At 34.7% G+C, this 17,344-nt stretch overlaps 2 protein-coding genes across 2 annotated transcripts; both read right to left on the bottom strand.

The window, feature by feature from the left end:
• Positions 1-954: 954 nt before the first annotated feature.
• Positions 955-2,253, bottom strand: LOC113718832 (GEM-like protein 4). The gene is made up of 4 exons (XM_027243751.2): positions 2,060-2,253; positions 1,860-1,940; positions 1,418-1,692; positions 955-1,325 (listed from the first exon to the last, which is right to left on the bottom strand). The coding sequence occupies exons 1-4, from the start codon at positions 2,184-2,186 to the stop codon at positions 1,146-1,148; spliced, it is 663 nt and encodes a 220-aa protein (XP_027099552.1). The 5' UTR covers positions 2,187-2,253; the 3' UTR covers positions 955-1,145.
• An 11,641-nt stretch (positions 2,254-13,894) lies between these two features.
• On the bottom strand, positions 13,895-17,111 carry LOC113718001 (GEM-like protein 4). The gene is made up of 4 exons (XM_027242889.2): positions 16,919-17,111; positions 16,736-16,816; positions 16,301-16,575; positions 13,895-16,208 (listed from the first exon to the last, which is right to left on the bottom strand). The coding sequence occupies exons 1-4, from the start codon at positions 17,043-17,045 to the stop codon at positions 16,008-16,010; spliced, it is 684 nt and encodes a 227-aa protein (XP_027098690.1). The 5' UTR covers positions 17,046-17,111; the 3' UTR covers positions 13,895-16,007.
• Between the last annotated feature and the right edge of the window lie 233 nt (positions 17,112-17,344).

Here is a 17,344-nt window from a genome sequence, read left to right as displayed (position 1 = left end):
TATAGGTAACATTCCTGTTACCTTTTGGAACCCTATTTCAACCCATCATAGAAATAAGAGCCCTTAAATCTCTACACATTAAAGACCCACACCCTATTAGATACATTAAACCCAAATTATATTTGATCACTTTAATTGGGTTTAACCTTAATTGACAGTTTGCAACACATAATTATTCATATATAAGTCCAATGTTGGATTAAGGATCCAACATAGTAAGTATTAATGTTTGACACCAACAGGCATATGTCGGATAGTGCTTACTTAGGCAAAGGAAACTTCCAAATGAAAGCCAAAATCTCGTGCAACCAAAGTAATAATACTATTCTGCCACATATTGGGGAATTCTAGTTTAAGCACTGTTCCACTTACGTATATCCATATCCTTAATGCATATGCATCTCGTAAGGACCTTTCTTTTAGTGATCAGCTTCATATGAAGGGGTAGTCATGGACCTCAAATCCCAATTTTTGCCTTAAAAGCTCCAACATTTGACAAGTTTGACTAGCTCTAACATTTGATTTTGTTATCCACAGTCCCTGATGTGTGACGGAGAGGATTATCACAATGTGGCTTCATCAAGTAGAGACACAAAATTAGCATGACAGCTTTATGATATTAGGAAGGTTTGCTTCTGCTTCCCAGAAAAAACAAGTGTATAACTAAAAGTTTGTCAACCGGCAGAAGTCTCCCTGTGCTGTAGTAGAGATCTACAAAGAAAGATGAACTCCATTTTTCTTGCATTAGTAGATAGTAAAATCATCTTTAACAGAGTTGATAACTTTAGAGTTACCTAACTTCGCTTGATCTAGTTTTTTGTGATCAATTGTATCTCAGAAGCATAGAATCTCAATTTACATAAGGACATCAATCAATCGTGTACGAGCAAAGCTATTTTATGATATTGTTTGTAGTCTTCACAGAAAGGTAAGGTGACGCTCTATGCAGTATACTAATCACAAACATCATGCTCCAAAATCTTTATTAATCACAAGAGCATTACAATTTTGGTAATAATTGGTAATCCTGCATTACAATATCTACAAGTAGATTTTGCTATCTTCCATGTACAATCTATGCATCTCAAGAGAAAAAAGGGTGTGAAGGCTTGTTAAATGGTGATGCTTCACCGACTTTTTGTTAGTCAGTGAGCATGAGATGCCATCATCTTCTGAAGGGACTTTAAGGTCTTTCGGAGATTTAAGAATCCCATGAACCAGAACTCAAATTTGTCCTGTGTAACTACTTCCATATACTTCTGTGATGGTTTTTCAAAATTCTGACTTGCACTTGCTCTCTTTATCTTTCTCAACGGGATTGAAACCTGCAAAGCACATTCAAAAAGTCTTCTTAGTAACTTTACTGAAGATTATCCCACATATGTTGAGATCATCATAAACAGACTGCAAGAAGTACCTTATAATAGATTCTGAGTTGCTTTCCTGTTGGAGAAGGAATTTTGATTGATCTTTCACTGCAGAAGGCAACTTTATTCGTAGAAATGAAAAGTAGACCTGCAATTGGACCTGATGTTGTTGACAAATAGCATTGAGAGGCCTTCAACAATTTTTCACTATCCGTGACGCTGAAAAGCTGCTTGAACACCTTCTCCACACCACCTACTTGAAGAATTCTTGCCCCCAAGCTCAACTTCCCCTTGACTGTTTCTGTTAACTTTGGTGCCAATCTAACTGCAAAGTTTTAAGAAAATGTTGAGGTAATTGCAGAATAATATGAATCAAAATATTCATGCACAATCCCAATAAAAAGCTGTAAATAGAAAAATCAAGCCCTGAATGTGAAGTAATCCCTCCAGGATTTCAGTATGGCACTAAGTCAATTAAATATGTATCCTTACCATGCTCTCGGATGCCTTTTGCAAAATTGTCCATTTTGATGCCGAATCTGTATTTCCTACTGATCAATGATTCCACTCCACCTACATATATATATATATATATATATCCAATAATATTAGTTGATAAGTATATTCTTCGTGATGTATATTGATAGGATCTGCTATGGTTCCTTGATCAGAAAGAACAGAATATGTCTTACCTTTTTCAACTTTGGGATATTCATCTGAATGACCATTCTGCAATATTCTTTTTCTTGATTTACCAAGTAAATATGCTGCTGAGCTTCTTGAAATTTGGATCACTTGACTAGAGACTTGATTCTTCATGGTTTTACCTAGTATTGCACTCTGCAACTGCAATTGCAATGAACTTCCTCTGGAGAGAGTTTTTGCTTGATAGATACCTACATTTTTATTTTGGAACTCTATTTATAGGGCGAAAGGCAGTTGATAGTGGCCTTAGCTCTTACTTGCATGACTCAGCTTTGGACTGCCAGTGGGACACAAAAGATAAGACACAGGCACATGGATGTTTTCAAGGTAACGTCCTCTATCTGCTTTAAAAAAGAGAAAGTTTGGTAATCACATGCTTGGCTTTCCTAATTTCAGCTATTGATGGCTAAGATTTATATAATATTCATGTAGTAGTTGGTAATCGAAACTGCTGACATTTGTACCCGGTACTTGGATATTCTTCTCTCAACTGTAGACAGAAGCAGCAGAATATAACCCGTATATAACCTATACTCTTTTTGAACATGCAGAATCTCGTCATGGTTGAATCAGCACATACTCTTCCATAAACCTTTTAACTTTTCTCTTCACAATGTCATACTATAACAAAATAATTCCTTATGGATCTAAGAATTAAATAATTCCTTATACATGCCAATGTCTTGTTAACTATTTTTAGAATGCAATCTTCTTAGTCACTGGGTAATATAAAAGATGACATATACTTCAATTTCTTGATTTTAAATTTAACGTGCAAACTGTATTCATCATCTGTGTAGTGATAAGTTTGCCATATGCTATTGTCAAAAAATGTAGAACTTTGTCAGAAATTGTATACTTAATCCATATACTAGTTCTAGACTTCTAGTAATGGTGAGACATTTTGATTGAAGGAGCCTAGGCCTTGTTCTTGTTTATTTTAGATTTTGTAAAACCAGATTATAAAAAGTGATTACAAAGAATAATTAGAACCCGAAAAAGTTACTCTTCGGTTGATTATGAATTTTAGGTGTTTTGGTTATTTAAAAATCTATAATTTAAGGACAAAAAAATAAAGGAAACATTAGAAAAGATAATTATCAGAATCTATAATCATCTAATATAATCAGTCGAGAACAAGTCCTAAGTCAAGAAGATGAAGATCAAATTTGCTTAACGGAGTTCAAATTCGCCTAACGCCTTTAAAAATGGAGACATCAAATTATAAGAATTCTGAAATTTTCAAAATCTATTTAAGGGAAAAAAGGCATGCTCTAGACATAGGAGTGCATACAAAAAAAAGTAATGATGCAACATTGGGTTTTTGTCGATTAAGCATTTTTTATATCCGGTCTACTAACTAAACAAATCTGAGTGCTTTGTTAGCTTTTTGAACGTTCCATTTTAACGAATTTTCTTAGCATTGACTTTTTCTGCTGATGTGTTATTGTAACTTTCTCAGCTGGCAAAGTTGCTTTCTGATGCAATCGACCAGGACACCATAACTATGGGTTTACCATAACTGCCAAAATTAGATAATATTCGTAGTAGGGGTGGGCATATGGGTCGGGTAGTCACCCCTAACATAATTTGACTGATCTAACCTTAATATATAGGATCAACCTTTTTGCGACCCTAATCTGCTCCTAATGTCTTCGAGTATCCGTTACTCGGGTATCTGAAAAAAAAAAAAGGAGCGGGTCATAGGGTACCCGCCCCTAAAAATAAAAACTATTTTTCAATAAAAAAATTGCTTTCCACTATAAATTAACATGTTTTCCAATAAAAAAACCTGCTTTCCAATTAATAGTGGTAGAGATATTGTAATCAAAATCTATACATCACCATTCTCACATATTTCATCCAACAATCAAACCGATCTGATAAATTCAGTACATATTAGAACTACAATATCTAATAGACAAAACGAAATTTTATGATAATTTTGAGTACACCACCATTCTCACACATTTCATCCTTCTACAACATAACAAATACAAGGATAATAAGTATTTGGCAATTTTTCCAACTTCCTTAAGAATGTTATGGTACAAGACTGCATCCCAAATGAATCGATTATGGAATCAAGTCCGGAAAAGAATTGAACAGAGCTAATTATTTTTGGAGAAAGTATAACCAAAATAAGTTTGAAAATCTTTCCCAACTTCCTTACATCTTTGGAATAGACCTTATGGCATTAAAGGTAACGAAAAAGAAAAATAAATTTTTTGCACTAAATAAAAGAGACAAATTTAAGAGACGTAATTGCAATAAAATAAATCAAATAAATAAATAAATGAAAGACACAAATTTTTTAATTATCTAGCTAACAAAATATTGGAGCTCCAAATACAAATCTTTGATTGAATTGATGAAAAATTTGCAGAAAAGATTGATAGAGGTAGAATAAAAATGAAAAAGATGAAAGGGATGAACAATTTTTATGATAGAGTTTCACAAATTTTTCTTCATTTTGTTCATTTGGTTCAGGCTTCACCGAGAATATTCGCTTTCTTCAGACAAGATGAGGAGAAATGGATCATATGGGATTAGAATATGGTACTGGGACTTTAAGCCACTTCACTTACACTTAGGATTAAAAATTATAAAATTTATAAAATGACCCCTAATTTTTTAATATTTATATAATATACCCTGTGGGTCGGGTACCCGCAGGCTTTTATTTTTCTGATCTATATCTGTATCCATTTTTTGTGGGTACCCGACCCTCATTTGCCTCGCTAAGAAAAATTAGATCGAATATCTTATTTTTCGGATCGGATCGGATCGGATCAGGTTCATCAGGATTTCGGATCAACGGGTTTTTTTGCCCACCCCTAATTAGCAGTGAAGCTATCACTAAGTTGGGCCATCTTTGTACTAAGTGGATTTCAAAGTACTATGATCACACTTTTTTGGTATAATTTCAAAAACTTCCCTTGAGTTTTTTATCGATATCACTTAATACCATTGAACTTTGAAAAATGTCACAAGCCTCCCTACTTGTAACCTTGTGTAACTTTCTAATCCTATTTCAAAATATATTGTTAAGATACTCATTTTGCTAGACAAGATAATTTCTTTCCACTATTGCCCTTTTGTTGTCTTACCATTTTATAACATTACAAGTATATTACTCAAAGGTTAAAAACATTAAAAAAAAAAAGACATGAACATATAAGTCCAAGAAGACAAAATATAGCAACAGTATCATGAGAAACATGTATTTTTAAGGTACCAAAATCCAAAAAAAAAGGTACCAAAAGACAACTAAAAGTTTATTTTAGATGTCAAAAAAATTCTATAGCTTGTCCTTTTAGTGCCCTAAAGGACATACAATACAAAATTTGCCTTGTTATTGTTTTGCAAAAAGAGTTAATTTCTGCTAAGAACATCTTATAGTTCAAGGGGTGGATGGTGATTTTAAAACTTTAATATCAGGCCTCCTTTATTTTTTGATCTGCTATATGCCTTAGGGCACCAAATAAAAAAAATTAATAATGCAAAGTGCGTACTGGGTAAATTTAAGGAATTTTACAAAATTTTTAGAATCTTCAAACTTTTTTGGTCCAACTGAATTGGCTTGAAAATAACAAAACGACAAAGTGCTTAAAATTAAACTTTAAAACTTCTTTGAGACGTTTTAAAGGTGCAAAAATTTATTTTCTTTATTTGTAAAGTATGTCGGGTGAGTTTTATGTGTTTCACAAATTATTTAGAATTTTTGTGTGTTTAATATTTTGTATCCAATTTATGACAAAAAAATCATTAAAGGGTCTCTCAACCCATTAAAGACTTTTAATTACCCATTAATGAACCAAATTTGTTAAGTTTTCAATTGTTGAGGAGTTACATTGGTTGGCATAACAATTAAGGGATCACAACTAAAGTGCAATTTTGAAATGTGACACTCTCTTCATCCCCAAAATGAGTGTTTTAATATTATGCTTTAGAAAGGGGTGACAAAGTTACAAAAAAACTTAGGAAGGCCAGTGATATGTTTTTGAAGTTCAGAGATGTCAATGATATTGTCAATAACTTCATGGGAGGTTTCTGAAATTGTTCCTATTTTTTGTAAAGGTCAATGATTCTTGTTTATTATTGATAAATTAAAGCATACTAATGTAATTACAATATGGCTAATGATATTGACACTCCACATTCTTTTCCAAGCATAATGAGAGAGATGGAATCACATTTAAATTGACAATATACAGTGTAATTTTCTGAAATATCTCACCTAGCAACTATGCTTTGCAAATTTTTCAGACATGTTAGACCTTAAATGATATATCATCTAACCTTGACAACACCATGCATGGCTACTTTTCGAAAACACAAATAAAACAAGACCTCCACATGCAAGTCACAAAAGCTCATAAAAAATGGTTAAGGTGTAAAGCTATGAATTATAGGTCGGCTATTCAGATATAAAGATCAAAATGTTGATTGCTATCCATTTCACTACGTAACGTTGATTTCCAAATGGCCACTTCAACTTTAATTTATCATACATACAAACCAAAGAAACTGAAGCCAACCATCTTGAATATTCTATTACTGGTTCATAGTTGACATGTGACCATTCTATGGTCCATAAAATGCTTTAACTTTTTCTAAGGAAAAAGTTAATTTACCACATCGGTTCCACATCATGTGTTCAACAAATTAGTTTCCAAAAAGGATTGCCAGCAACAGAACTTTATATATATCCAATCAAATGAAAAGTAGAAACAAAGAACGATGTTCAAGTTGACCTTTAAAGTTTAAAGGTAACTTGTAGACTCCAAAACAAGATCCACGTAAATCCATGTTCACTTATCCCCTCATCTTAGGCGTACTTTAAAGTTTAAAGGTAACTTCTTTTTTTTTCAAAACTCTCCTATCCTTCTGACCCTGAACTTGGATTTCTTCTTGTTCCTGAATTGACAAAATTATTTGTGATAGTTGTAGTAATTAGATTAGGCTGGATTCTGGTTATAAATTTGCGTGGAGAAGGAAAGAAAAGTTATGGACGAATTGGTAATGAGTTTAAGAACATTCTCACTTCTCATAACTCTATCTTATTACGCCCCAAAATCAAGGGCGTAACAGGCTGCGTATTAGTTTTTAACCCAACATGCAAGGCTTGATACATGAGCATCTACAATTCTAACCATAAAAAATTAATAATAATATGAAATATCCATCAATTATATAATCTATGTTATTACATAATCCAAAATCCATAATATCTGAATTTCAAACTGAATATGAGTCAGTCAGCTCTGGGGACATTTTATAGTTTAAGCCGCTTATATATATATTCTAGCTATGGTTTGGCCCATTATTTCTAAATGCATTTTGATCCAGCAATAGTTCATCTGAATGACTTATTAAATATTTCTTAGTTTTGATGGATAAGGGTTGGAGTAATTTTTATTCTAACTTTCTTTTTTCTTCTTCTTTTCCTCCTCCATTGGCGATGGATTTCTAAATTGTTTGCTGGATGGATTTGGTCTAATTTCACCAAACAAATCAAACACAAGCAATTTAGCCTCCTTCATACTAATAGCACCTGAAGGTTCTCTTTGGTGTCATTTAAGCTGTCCTTTTCAACTTTTTGACTAATTCGTTTGTTCACTTTATGTCATTTGATTATTGTTTTTCAATTTTAGGGAGTTTTTCTAATTTGTTTGCTTACTCTTAATGATGGATTTTAATTGTTTCATGGTGCTATTTCAGTTATATATAAACAAGTTTTGCAATGGTTAATCAACATGATTGATATTCACTTCTTCATAATTATTAAAATGCATTACAGCTATTATGTGGAGGGTACTTTAGGTATTATAAAAAAAATAAGGTAAAATTCTATTTACATTACTTGCACTTTTAGACTCATGTTACTTCTATAAGGAGTATGGATATAAAACGTGGCTACTTAAGGTTTGAGATTCAACAGATATATGTTGGATGATTCTTACTTGGTCAGGCAAATGAAACATCTGCGTGAAAGCCAAAATCTTACTCTTCCAAAGCGATGATTCCAGTTTGCTACTACATCGAGTGATACTACTTTAGGCTTTGTTCTACTAATTAGGCTTCTTCAAGTAATCATCTTCAAACGAAGGTGTAGTCATAGACCTCAATTTGTACTTGAAAAAGGATCTGAGACTGACATGCTTGATTAGCTTTAGCATACTGTTGCTTCATGATGTAATAAAACAAAATTAGAATCACAGCCATATGGTATTACGACACCATGACAGAATTGACATGATTTTGAAGTAAAAAACCATAAATATTGTTTGCTAACTTTACTAATTTATTGTCATCAATTATTCCTAAGAAGCACAGAATCTAGGTGGCAAAGTTTTGCTTCATGCTGGCAGACAAAAGGAGACATTATTGCTTGTTAGGATCTTGATTAATTTTTAGTCACAAATGGAATATATGTGAAATCTTGACCCTGAATTTTTTGTACGAGCAAAACCATTTCATGATATTGCTTATAACGTTTTTGCTTATAATGTTTGCACTAAGGTAAGATGATATACTATGCAGTATCCGCCAAGATTAAACTCAAAAAACTTTAGTTATTGCAAGAGTTGTCCTGCATTACAATATTTATAGAGTGCATTTCCATCATCACAGCTATTTCCATTTGTTGGAGTGAGTTGGTTGTAGTTATCTTTTTTTAAAAAAAAATTAAAATGTACATCAATTAGGGAATAGATAGGGATAAAATAAGTTAGTTACCATTTTGAATATTTATCTTGATTCATTGTACCCAACCTTATTGTAAACCGATAAATAGGGCATATATCATTGTAGTTAAGTGTGTGAATACAAGAAATATTTCCCCCCAAAATTTCTTTTCTTCTTAACATGGTACGAGAGTAGGGATTTTAGAACTTTTGCTCAAATGCCTACTCTGATATAACCTTGATCTCTAAACAAGTGCCTACTTTGATATAACCTTGATCTCTAAACAAGAACCATGGGAGAATCATCCAAAATGGCAAAACATAGTGAAACTGCCTCTATTTTAGAAGACTTTACTGCACGAACGACAAAAGTTTTGGTCAGAAGCCAGAAGATTACACCAAGCAGTGATTCGTCCGTGGCAAATATTGGCATCATGTTCGATGACACCAACCATGCCTTGTAGGCCCAAGTTGTCGAGATGCATATCTCGAGTAGGGACAAATTGTGATATATTAATGATGAAATTTCTCAACCTTCATTGATAGATCCTGCATACCGATATTGATGAACTGAAGACTTGATAGTGAAAGGATGTGTGGTAAAAAACATGGATCCATTCCTGATCAAGAACTTCTGCCATTACCCTAATGCAAAAGTGGTATGGGATGCAGTTGCCACAACAAACTTTAATGGGACTGATACATCCTAGTTATATGATCTGCAGAGGGCTGATTGAGAAGTATTACAATGACCTTCAAGACTTGTAAAGAGATGTTGACTTCCATCGACCAAATCCAATAGAGTATGCTACCGATGTTGTAGGTATAACTCTTTCATGCATAAAGAGTAGGTATACATTTTCCTTGATGGATCAGATAACAGTTGGATAAGATTTGTAGTGACATGATATGATTGAAACCATTTCCAATAGTGAAGAAGGCTATGCCTGTGTCCAGTGAGAAGACAGCAGACAATCGATAATGTTAACAGGGAGAGATAACATAATCGACTCTACTATGGTGCAAGGGAGTGAAAGATGGGCTGATTATGTTGCCTCAAACCAAAGTGCCAATCAAGTAAGACAGTTGTACTCACCGAAGCAAGAAGGGACACACATAAGATATGTGTTTCAAACTGCATGCGTATCCGCATGGTGGAAAGAGCGCAAAGGACAAAATCAACAAACTAATCAATTGAATGCAGCTGATCAAAATGGAAGCTTTCGAAGAATGGTTACAATGACTACTAATTCAGTGGCATTAGCTATAGCTCTTAATACCATGCAAGTGCCTTGTATCCCTTCTGTTGATACCTCAACGGCCTATCAGCATCAAGGTATATGCAGCCTTAATGGACGAGATAGTGACTGGATTGTAAATTCAGGGACTACCAATCATATGACATATGATTTGAATGATTTTTCATCTGTTACTCAGTTGAGATAATCAACGATTTTTAATGCCAATGGTGTTCAATACCTAATTATAGGGGCTAGGACTGTTATTTTATCATCATCTCTTTCTCTACCTGATACCTTATTAATTCCCTCCTTATCAAATAAGATACTATCTGTTAGTCAAACAACAGCCGATCTTAATTGTGTATCGTTGATGTATCCAATCTTTTATATTCTTTAGGATATTCTCACCAATGAGATAATCCGTTATGGTACTAGGAGAGAGGATCTGTACTACATGGTTGATTTCAGTCCAGGTAGAGCAAATCAAATGAGAAGCGTCAATAATACTAAAGAGCGAGAAATCTAGTTATGGCATCAATGACTAGGCCATCCCTCTTTTGATACATGAAGCTCCTCTTTCTGCATTTGTTTTCAAAAATTAATGTTTCCGATAGGAAATGTAAGACTTGTATTTTGGCCAAAAGTCATAGAGTCCCCTATCCTATCAATCTTAATAAGTGTAATACTCCTTTTGTTTTGGCACATTCTGATGTTTGGGGCCTTTTCATCTACTGGTATTCATTGGTTTGTAACCTTTGTAGTTAGTTGTATTCAGATGACTTGGTTGTATCTATTGAAGTATAATAATGAAGTGCTGGATGCTTTTAAATCATTTTATTCAATGATTCATATATAGTTTTCAGCTAAAATCAAAATTCTCCAGTCTGATAATGACAGCGAATATGATAATTGATCGTTACAGGATCTCTTCAATACTAACGATCTCATACATGAAACTTCTTATCCTCAGATCCCACAGTAAAATGGAGTGGTGAGAGGAAAAATCAGTACATATTAGAAGCAGCTTGTGCCCTACTGATTGATACGAATGTTTCACATCAATATTGGCCTGATGTAGTCACCACAGCAATCCACTTTATTGAATAGGTTGCCTTCAAACGCCATTGATTTTCAGATTCTACTGCAGGCCCTCTCTCAACACTACCATTGGTGTTAACGATTCTAGCTCGAGTTTTTGGGTGTGCGGCCTTTGTACATTTGCACAAGAATCAATGTAGTAAATTTGATCCTTGTGCTGTCTGTATCTTCTTGGGATATGTTGTGCACAAGAAAGGTTATCAATGTTATGATCCAACCACCAAAAAGATGTATGAAACAATGGATGTTACTTTCTTGGAATCTGAGACATTCTTTCATCATCAATATCCAATTCTACACTTTAGAGGGAGATACAGGATAGCGAAGAGCAAAATTGGCCTGGTCATCGTGGCTAACTCCTGATAAGGTTGATGCCGATTTGCATGACTCACCAACAACCAACGATTTGTATGACTCACCGATTGCCAATTTGCCAATCGATATACTAATGACCAATAGTGACAACACTGATCCACACATGACTAATGGTAAAAAGACTTCTAGTGCTGATGATGCTCTAGATAGTCATTAGGAAGTTGCTGTCGATATGACTTTAGATGTTGATGCAGCTGATATAACCCCTCCCTCCTTAGTATCTGATCATTCTTCTCCTAAGAATATTCCTAAGTTAAGTAATTCTGCCAACCCTTATCTACTACTGATTTGGATGTAACTGGTAGATATGTGTTGTCTGACAAATCTAACTATAAAAAGCCACCAAATCGGAACTTTCTAGAAGTTCATGTAAAATAGTCCAAATATCTCATTATCAATTATGTGTCAACTTATCGACTATTTGAATCTCTAGAGGCCTTTGTATACAAAGTGTTATCGGCTGATATTCCAAATAGAGTGCATGCTGATTTTATGGATTCAAACTGGACCCAAATTGTAGAAGATGAAATGTCGACATTATGGAAAAATAACACATGGGCCTTAGTTCCACTTCTAGAAGGATTGCAAATAGATTTTCTCAATAAAGTACAAGACTAATGGATCGATTGACTGACATAAAGCTTGCCCATAGCTAAGGGATACACATAGACTTATGGCATCAATTATCAAAAGACCTTCTCACCAGTGACAAAACTTGATACAATTAGAGTTTTACTGTCTTTTGTAATCAATTTAGATTGGCCGTTGCATCAGCTTGATGTGAAGAATGCTTTCTGACATGGTGACCTTGAAGAAGAGATATATATGAATATTCCACTTGGATACTCCACAGTTCCAAAAGCAAATGTTGTCTGCCATTTACAGAAAGCTTTTTATGAATTGAAACAATTACTGCCGTATTTTGTTTGGCTGATTTACCTTGGTTATGAACAAGTACGATTATCTACAAAGTAATGCAAACCATACCTTATTCTTGAAATGTCAGATTAAAAAGGTAATGGCTCTAATAATCTATGTCATTGACATGATTATCATAAGGAATGATGAAATGGAAATTTCTAAGTTGAAAGATCGGTTAGTAGTAGAATTTGAGATGACAAATATAGGAAGTCTCAAATATTTTTGGGAATTGAAGTGATAAAATCGACATAAGGCATCTTCCTATCTCAACTACAGTATGTACTTGACCATTTAGCAGAAATTGGATTGTTGGATTGTAAAGCTACCGACACACCGATTATCTAGAACCACAAACTTGGAGAATACCCAGATCAGAAGCCAACTAATAAAGAAAGATATCAGAGATTAGTACGTAAGCTGATATATCTGACTCATATTCGTCCTGCTATAGCATATGTATGTTGTTAGTGTTGTCATCTGACTCATGCATTCTCCTTTTTTTTTTTGATAATAAAATAGAATAATTTTATTAATCATGTGATCGAATCTGCAACAAGTGCAGAACAAATAAAAGATGGAGGAGAGTTTTTCCATATACAAGAATCTGAAAGATTAACAACATACTTAGCAAGGTTATGAGCAGAAACATTAAACGACCTAGAAATCCATGAAACTTCCCAACACATGAAATCTTGACATAAGACAATGGTATCATCAATCAACAAGCCACATGATGAATCGTCAGATTCCAAACGGTCCAGCATTTTGATGACTTTTTGTGAATCTCCTTCCAAAACGATCTTATTGAAACCCAAAGATTGTAGTAATTGAGTAGCATGTTTGGCCGCATATGATTCAACCACTTCTGGTTCCAATATCCCAGGAATTTTCTTGGAGAGGCCAGCAATAAAACTTCCTTTATCATCTCAGATAATAACACCAACCCCTGATGATTTATCGTCCATAAACACAGCTCCATCAAAGTTTGCCTTAACAAAACCTGCATTGGGTTGTATCCAATGACCTATTGATAACCTTGATTGAAGAGAGGTAGGCGTATTTGGAATTTGCTTCATGGAATTGATTCAGGAATGCTATGGACAGGGAGACCAAGCTAAGAGGATCTCTGTAGGGCCCATCAAAGATTGCTCCATTCCGATTATTCCATAAATTCCAAAGAATAACACCCACCAATTCCATCTCTTTGCTTGATAGTTGCAAAAGCTGGTTGGGAAGCCGGGATGTTATATGATCAGCCAATTGCAGTTGAACCTTCTGGCTTAAGAAACTAAGCGCCCACGATTGCACAGCTACAGGACAAGTTAAGAAGGTATGATCAATATCATCAACTGGAATGAGACATAAAGGGCAAGAGGTATCTAAATGGAGCCCTTTAGTATTGAGTTTTGTGCTGGTTGGCAGTATATCTTTACATGCCCTCCATCAGAAAATTTTAATTTTCTCAGGAAGATTCAAGTGCCAAAGCTGAGACCAAACATTTTGCTTTAGAGTACTACTACTTGATGGCAAATTCTCCCAATTAGAAGATCGCTGCTTGATCAAGTGATATGCACTCTTCACAGTAAAATATCCATTCTTTGAAAAGTGCCAGATTAGCTTATCCCTATTATGAATGTCTCCAATTGGAATGCTTTGAATTAATTCAATTTCCTCAGGCCAAAAAATTTCCTGCAATAAGTCAACTCGCCAAGTCTTTCGCTCGTAATCTATTAGGCAATCAACTGTGGAATTCTCCGGCAATGTAGTAGACCGCGACACAATTTTAAAAGTTGATGGTCGTGGAAGCCACCTATCTTTCCAAATTTTGATAGACTGGCCAGAACCAACTCACCATCTGCTTCCTGTTTCTATATACTTCCTGACCTCACATAGTCCGCGTCAAGACCAGGAAGGCCATGATCCTTCTTGAGCTTGGAAGAAATCAGTATTGGGAAAATATTTAGCTTTATATACCCGATGAAGAAGGCTAGATGGTTGTGTAGCAATACGCCACGCTTGCTTAGATAACAATGCAAGATTAAAAGTCTTAAGCTGCCTAAAACCAATTCCTTCATCTTCTTTTCGGCTGCAAAGTTTATCCCAACTAACCCAATGAATTGGTCTAGCCTTATTTCCATCCCCCTTTTGATAACCGTTGTTCATTCCATCCTTGAATTCGTTGCCAAATTCTATCCTTGATAGAAGAGAATACCTCACATTTGGAGCGTCCAATAATGGTGGGAAGACCAAGATATTTTTCATGTGCAACCACTTCTTTAATATTCAAGAACTGAGTGATATCTTGTCGGGTTGAGAAATCTGTGTTACTATTGAAAACCACAGCTGATTTCTCAAGATTGATCTCTTGCCCAGAAGCTTCCTTATATAGTTGCAAGATATCCTGAATATGTCAAGCTTCTTGTAGGGTAGCTTTGCCAAATAATAAAGTATCGTCTGCAAATAATAAATGAGAAAGCTTGGGGCCACTCTGACCTACTTGAACTCCTGACAATTTACCACAAGCCTCTGCTTCTTGTAATAGACAGGAAAAAGCCTCTGCACATATAAGAAATAAATACGGAGAAATTTGATCACCTTGTCTAATGCCCCGCTGTGCTCATAGATAACCAAATTGAACACCGTTTAGCTGAAAAGAATACGAAACAGTAGAGAAACAACTGGAAATAAGATCAACAAAAGATGGGTGAAAACCTAAAGCCAACATCATTCCTTTGAGAGACTCATGCATTCTCCTAATAATCGGCATATGAAAGCTATGTTTTGGATCCTCTGATATTTGAAATGGTCTCCTGAAAAAGACCTTTTATTTTTCAAAGATAACTATATCAATATCGATGGTTACATTGATGCCGATTGGGCTGGGGACCTTATTGATCGGAATATGACATCAAGCTATTTCATCTTTGTCAGTGGCAACTTAGTTATTTGGAGGAATAAAAGACAAAAGGTGATGGCATTGTCTAGTGTAGATGCTGAACTCGAAGGAATGGCTAAGGGTATGTGTGACCTCATGTGGCTCAAGAGGCTGATGATTGATATTGGCTTTGCTCCACAGTCAGAAATGAATCTGTTGTGTGATAATAAAGCAGCTATTGATATGAGTCATAATCCAGTTCAATATGAATGCACTAAACACATTGAAGTAGATCGGCACTTTATCAAGCAAAATCTCGAAGATAAAGTGATACAATTCCCATCGGTGAAGTCTGAAAAACAGTTGGCCGATATATTTACAAGAACTATATAGATCAAGAAGTTCTACAACTCACTTGGCAAGTTAGGCATGCATGATATATGTGCACCAACTTGAGGGGATTGTTGGAGTGAGTTGACTATAGTTATCTTTTTTAATGTAAATTATATATCAATTAGGGATTAGATAGGGATAGAATAAGTTAGTTACCATTTTGAATATTTGTATAGATTCGTTGTACCATACCTTGTTGTAAACCTATAAATAGGCTATATATCATTGTAGTTAAGTGTGTGAAATAGAAGAGATATCTCCCCCAAAAATTCTTTTCTTCCTAACACCATTTACAATGTATACATCTCAAGAGAGGGGATCAAGAAGACTTGGTAATTCTTCACTAGCTTTTGTCAGTTAATAAGCTTGAGCCTTGAGATATCATCATTTGCTGAAGGAACTTTAAGGTCTTTTGATGATTTAAGAATCCCATAAACCAGAACTCAAAACTATCCTCTGTAACTACTTCTATATACTTCTGTGATGGTTTTTTCAAATTCTGACTTGTACTTGCTCTCTTTATCTTTCTCAATGGGATTGAAACCTGCAAAGTACATTCAAAAATCTTCTTAGTGACTTTAATGATGATCATCTGACATATATTTGAGATACACATAGAAAGACTAAAACATTTACCTTGTAGTAGATTCTGATTTGCTTTCCAGTTGGAGAAAAAATTTTAATTGATCTTTCACTGCAGAAAGCAACTTTACCAGTAGAAATAAAAAGTAGCCCTGCAATTGGACCGGATGTTGTTGATAAATAGCACTGAGAAGCCTTCAACAATTTCTCACAGTCTGTAACACTGAAAAGCTGCTTGAAGACCTTCTCCACACCACCTACTTGAAGAATTCTTTTCCCCAGGCTCAATTTCCCCTTGACTGTCTCTGTTAACTTTGGAGCCAATCTAACTGCAAAGTTGTAAATGGACAGAAGAGTATGCATAAAGATTCATGCACAGTCTCAATAAAAAGTGAGGAAACAGGAAAAATGAAGCCAGTGAACGTGAAGTAATGCTTCCAGGATTTTGTAAGCCACTGTTTTAATCAAAGATGTATGATGTAACCTTACCATGCTCTCGGATGCTTTTTGCAAAATTGTCCAATTTTACGCTGAATCTATATTTGCTGCTGATCAATAACTCTGGATCACCTAAAAATCCAAGAAAATAAGTTACTCAGTATATTTTTCCTGATATATACAGATAGTATGTGCTAGGGATCCTTAATGAGAAAGAACTGACTATGTAGTTACCTTGTTCAACTTTGGGATATTCATCCGAAAGGCTATTGGGCAATATACTTTTGGTGGATTGACCAAGTAAATATGCAACTGAGCTTCTTGAAATATGGATCACTTGATCAGAAAGATGGTTCTTCATGGTTCTATCTTTATCTAGTACTTCACTGTACACTTCAATGAACTTCTGTAACCAGTCTTGGTGATTGATGCCTACATGTTTCGTTTGGCACTACATTTATATAGGGCCATAGTTAGTCGACATTGGCCTTTAACTTTTATTTGCATGACTCAGCTTTGGATCATCAACAGGATAAAGGTGATGAGACACTGGAATTTTTACAAGATAATGTCCTCAAACTGCTTTAAAAAAGAGAGAGTTTGGTAATCACATGCTTGGCTTTCCCAAATTGAGATATAGATAAATGATTTCTAAATAAA

This window comes from Coffea arabica, chromosome 11e (genome assembly GCF_036785885.1).
Source record: "Coffea arabica cultivar ET-39 chromosome 11e, Coffea Arabica ET-39 HiFi, whole genome shotgun sequence".
Classification (NCBI taxonomy): domain Eukaryota; kingdom Viridiplantae; phylum Streptophyta; class Magnoliopsida; order Gentianales; family Rubiaceae; genus Coffea; species Coffea arabica.
This window is presented reverse-complemented; position numbering and strand designations above follow the sequence as displayed.